The 14281-nt window shown below is 41.7% G+C and overlaps 1 protein-coding gene across 1 annotated transcript in view; it reads right to left on the minus strand.

The window, feature by feature from the left end:
• LOC108785375 (leukotriene C4 synthase-like) overlaps positions 1–12140 on the minus strand; it is a 19076-nt gene extending 6936 nt beyond the window's left edge. Inside the window, exons 1-4 of the mRNA XM_018554432.1 lie at positions 12012–12140; positions 10812–10911; positions 10568–10638; positions 4994–5075 (exon numbers count right to left, since the gene is read on the minus strand). Coding sequence (XP_018409934.1) covers positions 4994–5075; positions 10568–10638; positions 10812–10911; positions 12012–12069 — 311 coding nt within the window. The 5' untranslated portion in view covers positions 12070–12140. The remainder of the gene's footprint in view (positions 1–4993; positions 5076–10567; positions 10639–10811; positions 10912–12011) is intronic.
• Positions 12141–14281: the final 2141 nt, after the last annotated feature.

Raw genomic sequence — 14281 nt, forward strand, 5'->3', positions numbered from 1 at the left:
GAACCTGATGGAAAACTTCAGGTCCCCCTCTGCTGATTGACTGCAGCAGTGGGCGGGTGCAATAGCTAGTTTGCTATTGGCTATTGCAAAGCGAAATAGCCAATAGGAATCTAGCTATGCATTCCTATGCTGTTTCTTTTTTTCTGACTGACGGCGGTCGGCGGCTCCGATGTCAGTAAAAAAAAAACCAGATCGCAGGGAAAGGTTTGCTCTGCTCGATCGAGCAGAGTAAACCTTTCCAGACCTATATCGGTGCATTCCTAGTCTAAATACAAGAGCCATGTGTATTCATACTGAAATCTTAGTGTGTGCTGTGTATTTCTTCCAGATCTGTGCAGTAATCCAGCATGAAACTTCTGTGATGATGCTCCCAGTAATGAAGACCAGTCACTTCAGCTCTCTCTCCTTGTACAGGGTGACTGGTCTGGTATTCACCCCCTCCTATAGATTTCAGAATACTTATGCAGAAGAGGAGAAAGGAAAGTTTCAGTCCCGTCCTTGTTTCACTCGGTGAGCCAGTAAATATTGTCACCTTAGGACTGGATGGTTGGTACTGGCAGAAAAATTGCAAATTAGTCATCATATCTAAGGACTAGCAAGCTGCAACATATAACATTTTAGTTTTTTGTTAAAGATGCACTTTAATCTCCCCCAAAACGAGTTACCAAATATATAAATCAACACATAAATGGCTCTGTGACTGAAACAAGAATGGTCTAAACTGCCTCATTCAAACGTACATCAGAAAAGAGAGGGCTCTCTACACTAATGCTCAGGGTTCATACAGACAGTTCTTTTTTCAGATACTTCTTAAACTAAGACCAGTGACCTTACAGGGTAACTATCGAGTTACACAAATTGTTTTTTCTCCTCTAACCTCGTGGGCTGAGCCAGGTAAAAAACAATTCATTCCCCCATTTATGCTAAACAGCATGGATGGTGGAATCCAATCCCACTCCACCCCATACTAGGATACTTATTCTGACAGAAGTGGGTGTACTGCTGTCAGAATACCTGAAAAGTGACTGCAGCTAATTGGCAACTGTTCGGCTGTTCATTTTCAGACTGGCTCTTGAACGGGGAGATCCCAAGGGGGCCACACAGTAGTTGAATTTTAAAGTCAGTATATGGCAGCGTTATTTTCGCCGACTAATAATTTTCGTCATAGTTTTTCTCAACAACACTTTTTTAGTGACTAAAACCAAATAAAAACTAAGTTATGATGACAAACTATTTAAAAAAAAAAAATATTGTCTAACTAAAACTAGACTAAAATGCTAGGGAGAGACGATTTAGGAAAAGATCCAATCAGAACTAATCTCTTCAGACTTCCAGTTCCAGTTTCATCCCGAGTGGACGGGTAATACGTAATATGTGCAATGTCATGACAGCCAATATAGTTTTTCATTCTAATATTTTAAGAGTTGCACTTCTGCTAAAAGAATGAAGAATGTCATATGTAAGTTGTTATAATCAATGCATATCTAATTACTGGTCCTTTGTTGAAAATACTCAATATTATTGTTTCTATATAAGACTTGGTTTAATCTAAATTTAAGATAAATAAAGACATGTTATATATCACAACAGTTCAATCTGTGTCTGTATTGCATGTTCAAACCTTAATACCATAAATGGTTAACAGATGTTTACTCCAGGAGTATATAATGAGATGGGACATTCTAGAGAAATTCTTAAATTACTCTTTAACTAAACCCACTAGATTTTAGTAGACTAAATCTACGGTAGATTTAGACGACTAAAACTAGACTAAAACAATTCATATGACTAAAATATGACTAAAACTAAAAATTGCATTTTAGTCAAAAGACTATAACGAAATCAAAATTTGCTGTCAAAACTACCACTGGTATATGGCCAGCTTAACCCCTTCGTGACGGGAGACGTACACTGTACGTCCAGCCACAAAAGGACCAAATTACTCGTCACGATCACTGTACGTGACGAGTTATTTGCTGCTTTAGAGGGCTGTTAACCGCTGAGAATCAGCATTTAACATTCATTAATGGATGCCCTTACTACAGAGGCATTCATTAATGAAAGGGTTAACCTTTTTCAGACACCCGATACCTTAATATCGGGTGTCTGAGAGTCACAGCAGAGCGGACACACATGCCGGCTTTTGCCGGCATTCTGACAGCTCGTATAGATCGAGAGATATCTCTCTCAAGCTATATTGTTTTTTTTTTTTCTTTCATGAATAGATACATAATGTGTCTATTCCTATAATGTATCTATTCCTGAAAGAAGAATGTTTGTTTGCTGATCGTTGTTGCAACAATCAGAAAACCTTTAGTGACAGCTGAATCCTGAAGTGCTGCAGGATCAGTGTCACTAACTTATTATTGGCTGTTCTGAAGTTTGAAACAGCCTAATAATAACCAAAAATGTATTAATTTATCAAGCAGTAATAGTGAGATTCATCCACAATGACTGCTTGATATAATTAAATAAATAAAACATTTTAAAGTTTTTAAAAAATAGTGAAAAGTGTAAAAAAAGAGAAATAGTGAAAAGTGTAAAGAAAAGAAAAGTGTAAAAAAAATAAAAATAAAAGGACAAATAAATGAATGTATTTATTGCATTTTTTTAAGCTGTGCTGGTTTTGTAAAAAAAATACTACAAATCAAAACTGGGAAAAAAGTGTTTTTTTTTTATGTTTTTTTCCTCTTTTTTTATATTTTATTTGTCCTAAGTGAGGCGTTAGACACACGTATGTGATATAAATATGTAGCCCTATCTGTCCTCTAAAAAACAATATATAATATGTGTGGGTTCACTTTGTAAGAAAGTATATTACTGACGTGGAAGAATCACACAGCAAAAATGTCAGGCTCAGTCATGAAGGGGTTTTTGCCTATATCTACCTCTAGCAAGCAGTAAATATATGCAAAAAGTGTAAAAAAAAAAGAAAAAAAACACACACAAAAACGCTTTAACAGTGTTTTACATTTCCCTTTGTCTTCCCCGCGCGCTCCCGTCCGAAAATGTGAAAATTCCGCTTGGGGCGGGCGCATGCGCAGTTCACATTTTCGGCCGGGAGGCAAAGAGAGACACAAGGTAAGTCTATGGACGGGTGTATCCGCCTGCAGACACCGTGGGACAGGAAGTGCTGGCAAGCACAGAGGAGTCAGCGCTGGATCGGAGACCCGCCGCAGCGCTGGAGGGACCGATGAGAGCTGCCAACCTCACACAGTTGTGCAGTGTATCATATCAGGTAAGGAAGTTGTGCACTGTATGTCTGCCATGTCACATTGCCACAGTACGTGTGAAGGAAGGAGCTCTCTTTCCATTTATAGCTCAGCTCTGCGGTCACAAACAAGCAACAGGAAGCAGCCAGGAAAAGAACCTCTAGCTGGTGATACGCTAATGATTGATGGAATGTTTTTCCTCACCCGCTGCAGCTATTCACACCCAGATAGAGGAAGCTAAAGTACAAACACAACACTTTCAGGGCTCATTTACACCAGAAAGTGTGTGTTAAAGGGTATTTATTGTCCAAATGAACAATAAATATGTCTTTCCATATTACATTTCCATAAGTTCTATACCACTCTAAATAACCACATCGATCTACAAGTTTGTAAACTTAATTAGTGAAGATGCCCATAGGATGTACTTTCTCAAGGCACAATTTCACTCAGCTCTGTGAATATGCACTTCCTTGTTTCACAACACTCACAAAGCTTGCCTTCTGAACAATGTAACATTGTCATTGGTTGCTGGAAGCAAAGCATGATGGGCTATGTAGTCTTGAGAAATCGAGATTGTATCACATTAAGCAGCAGGGAAAGAGATGCAAAGCACACTGGGAATCCAGGAAGATGATGAAAGGTATAGACAGACAGTGAATGCTGCCATGCATGCAATGCATTGTTAAAACTCATCGTGCTGTTTCTTCTTTTTTTTTTTACAGCTGTATGTAATTGTTACGTGCTGCAGCACATTGCAATGTGTTACAATGCATCAGAATATGCTGCACAAAAATACATGTCTTACCTCATTTCAGCGCATTACTTTTCAGACTATAACATTGTTTGAAGGATTCAAACAATAATGCTCAGAGCTGTCACGATCCTACGAGCAGCAGAGGTTTAGGATCACAGCTGCGGATCTACGGTTGAATAGGCTTTGAGGGATTGGATCAGGCGGACGGTTCCCTAATACACCCAGTGCGATGGGGAACCGTTCCACATCATGTATCCCGGCCTAGAGGGAGGAGTAACCTAGTATCAGAGCGGCAACAACAGGTACCTTTGTAATTATCCGGCTACTAGATAGGCAATTTCGGGCAGTGATGGGACTGTAGTTCCCTACGGCATATACCACAGTATGAAGCACACAGAATCTTAACTCCGACAGAACTCCCAGCACCACAGGAAATGTAGGTACTCAATAGTTCTAATTACTTCTGCAGCAAGTTCAGTCAGCAATTTGGAATTAGGTGCACACTGGAGGCAATAGTATCCACAACCGCATATGATCCAATCCTAATAGGCAGATTTAGGCACGTTGGCAATAAGTGATACAGCACTTCCTTCAAGCTTAGCAATCAACTATAGGAAGTGAAATAGCAACTAATAGGTAGAGGCCGAGCCCCTAGTACTTGCGGTTGGGGAGACAGGTGGTTAAGTGCTGAGTAGTCCGTTCGGTACTGCAAAGAGCAGAGAGGCTGCTGGAGCAGAAGTGCTGGGTCCCTGAAGACAGTCACGGAGCTGGCTGGAGCAACGGCAGACGGCTTGGTTCGGTGGAGTGCGGGGGGACTACGCTCGACGTTCCACATTGACAGAACGCCGAGTGAGTGTTTTCCGCTGTGGCTATGAGGGGAATCAGCGGTCAGGGGGCGGAGCCCAGCGTGACGTCACGGCAGAGACGGCGCGCCGCTGGAGAGGACGGACACGCCGGGTGAGTCTCTGACAAGAGCAGAAGCTAAAGTAACAGTGTATGCCATAGAGCTTTGAATCTAATTTACCTTGCCTGTGAAGAAGCGCTGTACCCCTTAAAATATCGATATCGGGCAAGTAGGTAAAGAAGTCCACATGCTGCGGCTGTGCCTGAAAACAGAACCAAACATAAGGCGGTAATAAATTAGTTAACATAGGATCATTAAACAAATAAATGCAAAAGAGGTCATCTTAAAAGAGGGATGTTGCTGGGTCTACTAATAGCTGTGTCCCTACAGGCTCCCAGGATTGAATTCTAGTCCTGATTGCATCACAATAAAATAGTACAAGTTTTAGGCTAAATTGTTAGCCATATTTATGGGAGGAGCCCCACACATTTAAGCCCCCCCCCCCCCCGTATTTGTCTGTTCGTCTGCCTTCGGCTCGGCGGTTCCCTCAGCTGTGTTCGACCGGTGTTCGGCTGCTCGTTCCTTGTCGTGAGCTGGAAATTTGAAGATCTCAATCTTGGTTCGGCTTGTGAGTATGTGGAGTGTCTTCTCTGTCAGATACGCTTGTCATCTACGCTGTTTACCTATTTGTGTATACCCTGCCTGGTGTCTTGCCCTGCGCTTACGTTGTTATTCTTGCCCATGCCTTCTCTATGTGGCTGTGTTTGTTGTCAATAATTGAAGGGGAAAAAAAAGGGGGGGACAAAGGGATATCTGTTTCTGAATGTGGTGTCTAATAATAGTATGTGATTTTGTGAAAGGGTGCATGTAAAAAAGGAAAAAACATTTTAAAAATAAATAAATTAAAATTAAAAAGGAGTTAATAAAGGGGTTTAAGGGAGGGTTGAATGCAAAAAAATTAAATAAATAAGTATAGGGGAAATGTAAAATATGTCGGGGGAGGGGTTGTGGGTGAGTTTTGTCTAGGAAATGCATGTGGGCAGGGGGCCTTCATCTGGGTCACTCGGATTGGAGTTTGTCTTGTTTAAGAAGCGCTTCAGTTCCCCTTGGGAATTTTCTGCTTCTCCCTTCTAGTCAGGTGTGTGAAACTTCGTTAGGGGTGCTAACGTCTGTTTCGTACGTTGTTTCACTGTCATTGTCTGTGAGACCTCTGTTGTGGTGGTGGTTGTTTTCCTTTTTTCCGGTTTACTACATCTGATTACATTGTCAATTGCCAGTTCAGCCTGTTCAGAAGGTCGCAAGCTTCCGACATCGAGGAGTTTGTCTCCATTCCACCGTCTCCAGCCAGGGGGTCAGAGTGGTTGTATTGGGACATAGGTTTGGCGGCTTCACCTCTTATGACTACCCACTACATGGTGCCCCAGTGCGGATACGCCTGCTGCCCCTGGCAACTCTAGGTCTGCAATGGGCACTGCGGTCTGCGGCATATTTGCACCCTTTGTTTCAGGGTCCATCCAAGTCGGCCTGTACTCTGCGGCAGGCTGACTCTGCATGGCCACGCTGTATTGACATGGGGTTCCTGGTCCATTTTGTAGCAGAGCACCCCTCCCCTGCTTTTGGTAAGTTCCTGGTTCAAGGGTTCAGGTATGGGTTTTACACAGGATTTGTTACTCGGGTCCAAGAGAAGCCTGTGGCTGTTTGATCAATTTGCCCAGGCCTGAAATGGATTCTCACCAATTATGTGGGTTGCCAGACGGTTATTCACTATCTGGATGACTTTCTTTTGGTTCTGAGTCCTACTAGGCCCCCTGCTGATCTGCTGTCACTATTCACCATTTTTAACAAACTCAATGTACTTGTGGCGGTCAACAAGATGGAAGGCCTGGACACGGCTGTCATCCTCCTGGGCACCCATGTAGACTCCCTTTGCACGCAAGCTAGTCTGCCTCAGGACAAGTTAGATAGGATTAGGCTTGCCAGCCAAGCTATGGTTCGGTCCCACACTGCTACTTGGAAGGGACTGTAATCATTGCTGGGCATGCTCAATTTTGCAATGTGTATAATCCCGCAGGGTAGGTCATTCATATCCAGATTGCTTGCGCTGCTGTCTTCTGCGTCTGATGCAGAGTCCCTGGTTCATCTGGACCCCTGCGCGCAGGCTGATTTGCCGATGTGAGAGTAGTGCCTTGGTAAGTGCAATGGTATATCGATGTTCATCCTGCAGGTTTCTGATAGTTCGCCCTGTGTTGACACTGATGCCAGAGCCTCTAAGGGCTATGCGGCTATTTTTGGCCCCCATTGGTTAGCGGCTCCCTGGTATGAAGAGGTTCTTCAGGTTCCGGAGTTTTCGCAGACTTCCTCTCTTTTGAGATTTACCCAATTGTGGCTGCAGCAACAGTTTGGGGACCTCGGTGGTCAGGTCAGACAGTGGTCTTCCTCACAGATAACCAAGCCACAGCAGATATCATCACTAAAGGGAGGTCCAAGTAATTGGTTGTTTTGTGGTTCCTGAGGATGTTGGTATGTTTATCCCTGCAGCACAGCTTTAATATTGCCTGTTCATTCATTCCTGGGAGTTCTAATACTGCAGCCGATGCCCTGTCTCGATTTAACTTTACCCTTTGCTTCCAACAGCATTCCAGGGCGGACAATTCCGCACCACCTGCGCTACCACTGTCCCTGCTGACGATGGACTGAACGCTCATTGGTCTGCTGCCTGCCACATAATTGATAACTCATTGTCCGAGAACATTAAAAGGGCTTACGCATTCGGCCTGGCATAAGTTTCTTGATTTCCAGAGAGCGTTCCCTAGGCGGGATACAGGTGATAATAAGTATATCATGTCTTTGTGGCTTACTGTTACACCAACCTGGGCCTGTCACATAGCACAATTAAGTTATACCTGGATGGCATTCAACACCATATGTCCCTTCTTGGTCCGGATAGGCCATAAGTCTTCTTAGCCCACCTTATCAAGGCTATACTCAAAGCGGTTCTGAAGTTCCGGCCAACGTCTAGTGTTCCTCGCCTTTTCGTCTTCGTAAGCATGTTTAGGGACCTTGACCAAATGCTTCCTAGGTCACCCTTTGGTAAACTCCCCAGCCGACCTCGGGCCTTTTCGGCCCATCACTACTCGTTAACACAGTGCCTGACTTAGTGCTGCAGCCTCCCTCCAGGGTGAAAGATGATACAAAGAGGGATTACTGTTGTTCCAGATCTGTCAACTCCATCAATCAATTGCAGTCTGACAGGTTCTCTTTATTTAAACCTGGATTCACTATTGAGTTATTTGACCACACTAAGTGTACTTGGCTTGCAGTCTAATACATTTACATGGACGCTAAACTAAAATATCTTTACAATTCACAGCAGGAAAGGCATAAGTACGTTATACTATGTATCAAAGTCACTGCTAAACACTTTGGCAGTAAATTTGAATAATGATTCCTGGGAATACATTTTCCATTGTCTTTAATGAGTTTAATCTGCAATGAGATATCCTGAGGGTGCTTCCTGACTTGGGAAAAATCTGAGCTATTAAGAAATCTTAACCCTTGGACTGACATGAAGTTCTGCAACTAAGGATATTCTGATACCTGAAAATGTTTTTCATATCAGGGTGCCCATAGACAGGCACATACAGTGCCTGTCCACAACTTTATCCCGGAGATTTTTTGACAGTGCCTTGCCACCCACAGGTAATTTTTTGCTTCAGGGCCCGTTCACACATGTTTCAGTGCGTTCTGGCCCGATTCTAGTTCATTCAAGTGAATGGCGCCATAGCCACGCCCACCGGCCGCAATGCGATCGCCCGCACGGTATCGCAAGGCACATTGTGCCTGCGGTCCGGTGCGATCAAAATGCTGCAAGCACTATTTTGATCACACCGAAACGCAGGCACAATGTGCCTTGTGATCCCGTGCGGGAGATCGCATTGCGGCCGGAGGGCGTGGCTACGGTGCCATTCACTTGAATGGCCCGCCACGCCCCATGCTGCCCCACTTAAAAGTGAGCCGGCCACAATGTGAGGCCACACCAGGGATTGAAATGCTCCAGGAAAGCTCTTTTCATGCTGAGCTAATCAAAATGACCACAGCTAATCACAGGTGAAAGTCAAATGGCTATGTGTGCCATGGAGAAGGTGATTAGCTACACCTGATAGAGTTTACAAGTCATTTTTAGGAGGGGGTGATCCTTTTTCCAACTCTTGTCTTTGATTAATTAATTTTTTTCTGACATGTTGATGTTATATCTTTCACTTGGATGTTATAGGTTGCAATAAATACAACTGGATAAAACAAAAACTGTGTCTGTCTTCATTTCAGGCTGCAAAGCAACAAAATGTGATTATTTTAAAAGGAGGGTGTTTCTTTTCTATACCTGCTGTATCTTATCGATAACAGTCAACAACTTTAAAGATGACCTTGTTATGTGAAAGCATTATGTAAAAGTTAGCAGTTTTCATTGGGGAAAGGGCAAAAAATGAACTCAAAAATATTATGATTATAAATTGATTTATACATTGCCATTATCTATCATGGCACTTTCGATATTAATAAAAATAAGCCAGAATATTAAGACAGAGCGAGAGAAGAAATATTTATCTATTTGTATTGGCAACATTTCCCCTCCAAACTAAAATGTAAGGCAAATACAGCTAGCAGTACATATAGAACAGTTTATAAATGACCAATCACAAAATCCCTGGTCGATTTGATTGTTCAAAGCTAAATTGTGAACATAAACAGGTAAACAATTTTCAATTGATTTTGCTAAGATATGTGCATCAATGACCCCTTAATGGTCAGCTGAGTTGAATGAACCCTCCTTGCCTTTTAACTGGTGCACTGGCCTATTGCTGCCACAAATCACTCACCGACCCACCAGCTGCAACTAAATGACCAACATCCAGTCTGTAAATTTGAATAAGCAAGCTTGTCTGAAGATTCTCCCCTTTTCTAGCCATCCTTCCTATCTTCCAGAACATAAGCCCATATCCCTTGCCCTGGAACTGTGCTTGAGAGGCAAAGGCTCCTAACATTGGACCTTCTCTCCAGGCACGGGCCCTTCCAGAACGTCCCCCCAAATATTTATCTCCTTCCACCGCTCACATAACCTCCAATGAACCTCCTTGTGATTGGCCAGAGTGAAAAAAACAAACATTCATAACACTGTATTTTCTTGCTCTATCTATGGGGGAACACTCCACAGAAGCAGACAGAAGGAAGCAATATTCTGAAATTAGGGAAAACCCAACAAATGAAGAAAACAAAAAACAAGGAGAGTTCAGGCTGCCTATATCCTAGCTGCCCACTAATCTAGATCAGTGACACTACACTTTTCCATGGCAAAATGCATTTGCATTAAAAGCAAATCGATTTTTAAAAAATATGCTCAAATGTGCTCTCTTTTGAGATAATAAAGTAGGGATATGGTCTTAAAGATGGAAACAAACCTTTCAACTAAGTATCTATCTCAGAGTCGATGAAATGTACGTTTTTGGCTCGATTGTTTGAATTTGATCAAGTTCTCAAAGAATCAATTAGACGTGGTCGACCACTGCAGTCACCATAAATTATTCAATCTTCAAAAATCAGTATTTAATCAGCCAATTAGTCATTCCGTGCCACCCACATACTTGTTCTATATTGGTGACCCACTAAGTAGAGAAGCAAGGATAAAAATTACACTTGTACATTATATACCTATATACAGTTTATATTAAAATATCATGTAAAGTCAATTCCAGTCACCTTGATGGAAGAAGAGCCCAGACAGCCATAATACTGCAAGGAATACAGGAAAATATTCAGTACAGTTGACTCTGGAACGACAACATAGTTTACAGTCACTCAAAAAAAAATTACCTAAAATACATAAGAGATAGATAGATAGATAGATAATACAAAGATAGAGAGATAGATAGATAGATAGATAGATAGATAGATAGATAGATAGATAGATAGATAGATAGATAGATAGATAGAATTTCCTTACTGAGCTCTGAATACTCTTTCAAACTCAGGAGGCCCGGCAGTGGTTGGAGGGGATACACTGTACTTCCGCCTGGCTGCAATTACTTGCAGGGAAAAGTATGCTACAAAGAAAGAAGAAATAATGTTTTTATATGTATAAGTAGCCTGAATATGTTTTAGGCAGAGCTGCTCTTTAAGGGCTCATACTATCCAAAACAGATATTATTTGTATGGGTGGGGATACAAAAACAGAATTTCCTGCTGTCTTTTTACAGTATACAGTATATTTCCCACACAGTGTGTGTTCACCGTAGTTCCTGGATCTGGACTCCTCACCGTCCCCCCCAACCCCCCCCCCCCAAAACCCCCCAACACCCCCTCCAAATTCTCGCTCCGTCTCTTGCATTCTATTCTGTATAATACATGAACAATACAACAGGCTCAATGAAAGCCTCAAGGTAGCAGATGTACAGATCTGGAAATTGAGGTGGTCATCCCTTTTTTGTACCCTTTCTTGAGGGATAAAAGAAGTTGGTGGAAGCCACTGACATTTACGCCTAACTGAAACAACTGTATGGGTGACTTGATACTACACAGATGTTTAGAAATGTTGGAAAATTATCAGGCAAAATTACTTTCGGAAGCTGTCCTGTATATATGCTACAGATGTTTTTACACATATGCTTAATATATTAAGTCAGTTGAATTTTTCCGGTGAAAGGCAGTATTCCTGTTCTCACAGAGCTGAGACCTTGGTTTTAAAAAACACTGATCCGACTTTAGTAAGTCCACTGAAGTGTATACAGTACATATGTGATTGCACTAATGGACATAATCATGTTCTTATGCAAACGCTTATTCACGCCACTGTAATGATTGGCTGCTGGTGCTTTAGCAGGTTCATGACCACAGTACAAAAACGCTCTTTAGACTGGTGCACTATGCTGAGGGTATGTTAATCTACGTTCCATTGTCTAACTAAAGCCCCCCAGTAATAGACCTGCTCTGACAAGACCCTTCCCTTTCTCTGTAATACAAGTCTGTGTAATGACACTTGTGGTGAGGGGTGTGGCTGTCACTCAACTATGCCAGCTTAGAGCACAGCAGTAGGAGGGCAGAATGTAAGCAGAAAGAGTTCAAAAGTGCATTAGTGTATCCTCACTAAACATATATAAATGTTTGTTTGTTTGTTTGTTTTTCTAGGACCACTTATTTTCCATACCTTGCTCCAGAACTCCAAGCAAAGTGACAGCTCCTAACAGCACAATGTTAGGTAACATGATGACCAAACAGATCTGCACTCTTGATTCTTTTCTTTATTGAAAACAATGTCAGATATTGGTGAAAGGCAGCTGCCAATGTAGATACTGTAATGATAAATATGTCAAAATAATCTGTATTCCCTGCTAATAGTTATTTATTTTGTTTAATATAACCATGTCATAACATAGAACTTAAAAAAACATAATAATGTAAATAATAATTTGCATAAACAATATTAAAAATATCCAATAGGAACAATATCAATAATATCCAATATAAACAAGAATTCGGACGGTACCACGACAATTAAAGGGCTACTTTTTGGATACGTTTGCTTATGCAGCTAATATAACAGTCTAACTATCCATATACACAAATACTACCCTATGCTATGAAATATGGCTGAAGCAAGAACACTATACAATTGTCCAAGTATATTAGGTGCATCATTCTTCACTATGGACGGATATTTGCATATTTGCCAGTAACTCCTTTTATATTGAAGTCTGGACCTCATTTTATGCATTAGGTTGATATATTGGACTATTAGGCAAACTTTACATGTGCATTCCAGAGCCATGTGGAAGGACATCTGGATGCTATGTATATTAGTTTGAGGGGAGAAAAGCGACAAATGGAGTACCTTTAAGTGTTAACCCAGGACTATCCCCACCAGATTTATTGACACTGCATGTATAAGCTGTATTGTCATATTCAGTGGGAAACCTGTATCTGCATATTGCATACATGTGATTATAGCCACTCAGATTCATTGTGTTACTTGCTCATTCTTCTACTATACTATACAGCAGCGGTGCCCATTAGGTCAATTGCGATCTACCGGTTGATCGCAAAGCGATCACTGGTAGATCGCAATGTCCTGTCCTCCTGCCGCAGGGCTTCTCCTCGGATCCCTGCTGCTCTCAACCATCTGTATGCAGCGGGGATCCAAGGAGAAGTGAAGGAAGCACTGCAGCCGGTGGCGGGGAAGAAAAACCTGTTATATACCCGTATATTCAAGGTAGGCAGCTGACCTCATTTTTTGGGGACATTACATTGCTGAACTTAGACGTATTATCCAATGGAAGGCTCTGACATATGTGCTTAGCTAAATCCAGGTGGTGACTATTTATTTTGGACAGGCAGTGAGGCGATAAGCTCATTACTGTGTTGATTCGCCTTTCACTGTCCAGTCACAGACTGGGGCGGGTCTAGTATAACCTGAGCTTAGGGAAAGTGGCTTGAATTATGCTGGTCATCACACTGAGGACATTTAGTGGCAGAGTTCTGCTTTAAATTAGTCAACTGAGAGGTTAAAGCGCTTAGGGCCTTTAGGTCAGTGCTACCGAATGTTGCTCTAATGCAGAGTATTCTTTGCCTAAAGTCTTTTCAGAAACCAACACTTCCAATATTCTGGTCCCCCACTGTGTTCAGTGGTTGCTCCTGCCTACTCCCTCATCACAGCAGGACACATTAGGGGCCAGCAGGAGAAACCACTGACTGCAGCAGGGAACAAGAAAGTCAAAAGTGTGGGTTTCTGACAATTTCTCTGCAATAAGAGCACCTTTGATTGCTTCTTTCATTTTAGTGACATGGCCAATTTAAGGTAAACACTGCAATGATATTTTAAAATAAGTGGTTACTGAAAATACACCAATACTTTTCCTCCAGTGATGAACTAGATGAATACTTGTCCTCCATGCAGCTTTCCTAGCTAAGGCAGATATAGTATCAGCATCTAGCTTGCTGCTTACTACTCCTAATTCTTGTCTAGTTTTTCATTTTGTCTGTTACAATATTTGCCTATGGGACATTCCTTTTCCTGTGTTTATTTTGAGACTTTTTTGATTCTTTTTTTTAAAAAAAGTTACAGTGGGTGAATCATGCTTTACCTCAATTGGTTGATGATTGCTGATCATTTTGTGGGTGGAGTGTTTGTTGGTCACATTTTGTGATTTCTGTTTTTAGTTTGTTGTGCCCCTGGCAAACAGGAAGAAGATATGTCCAGCTACATGCTTGGAATTTCTTGGCATTACTATAGATACTGTGTCTTTGTTATTCAGGCTCCCTGTAGAAAAGGTACAGAGGCTGTTGAACTTAACCTGTTATTTTCTTTAGTTGAAAAAGAACTACTTTTTCCCAGGTCTTTTGCCCTTCCAGAGAATTTTATTCCCATTGTTGAAAATTATTTACTGCAAGTTTAATATCTTCCATTTCTCACTGGGGGCT

This window comes from Nanorana parkeri, unplaced genomic scaffold (genome assembly GCF_000935625.1).
Source record: "Nanorana parkeri isolate BGI_ZX_2015 unplaced genomic scaffold, ASM93562v1 scaffold158, whole genome shotgun sequence".
Lineage (NCBI taxonomy): Eukaryota > Metazoa > Chordata > Amphibia > Anura > Dicroglossidae > Nanorana > Nanorana parkeri.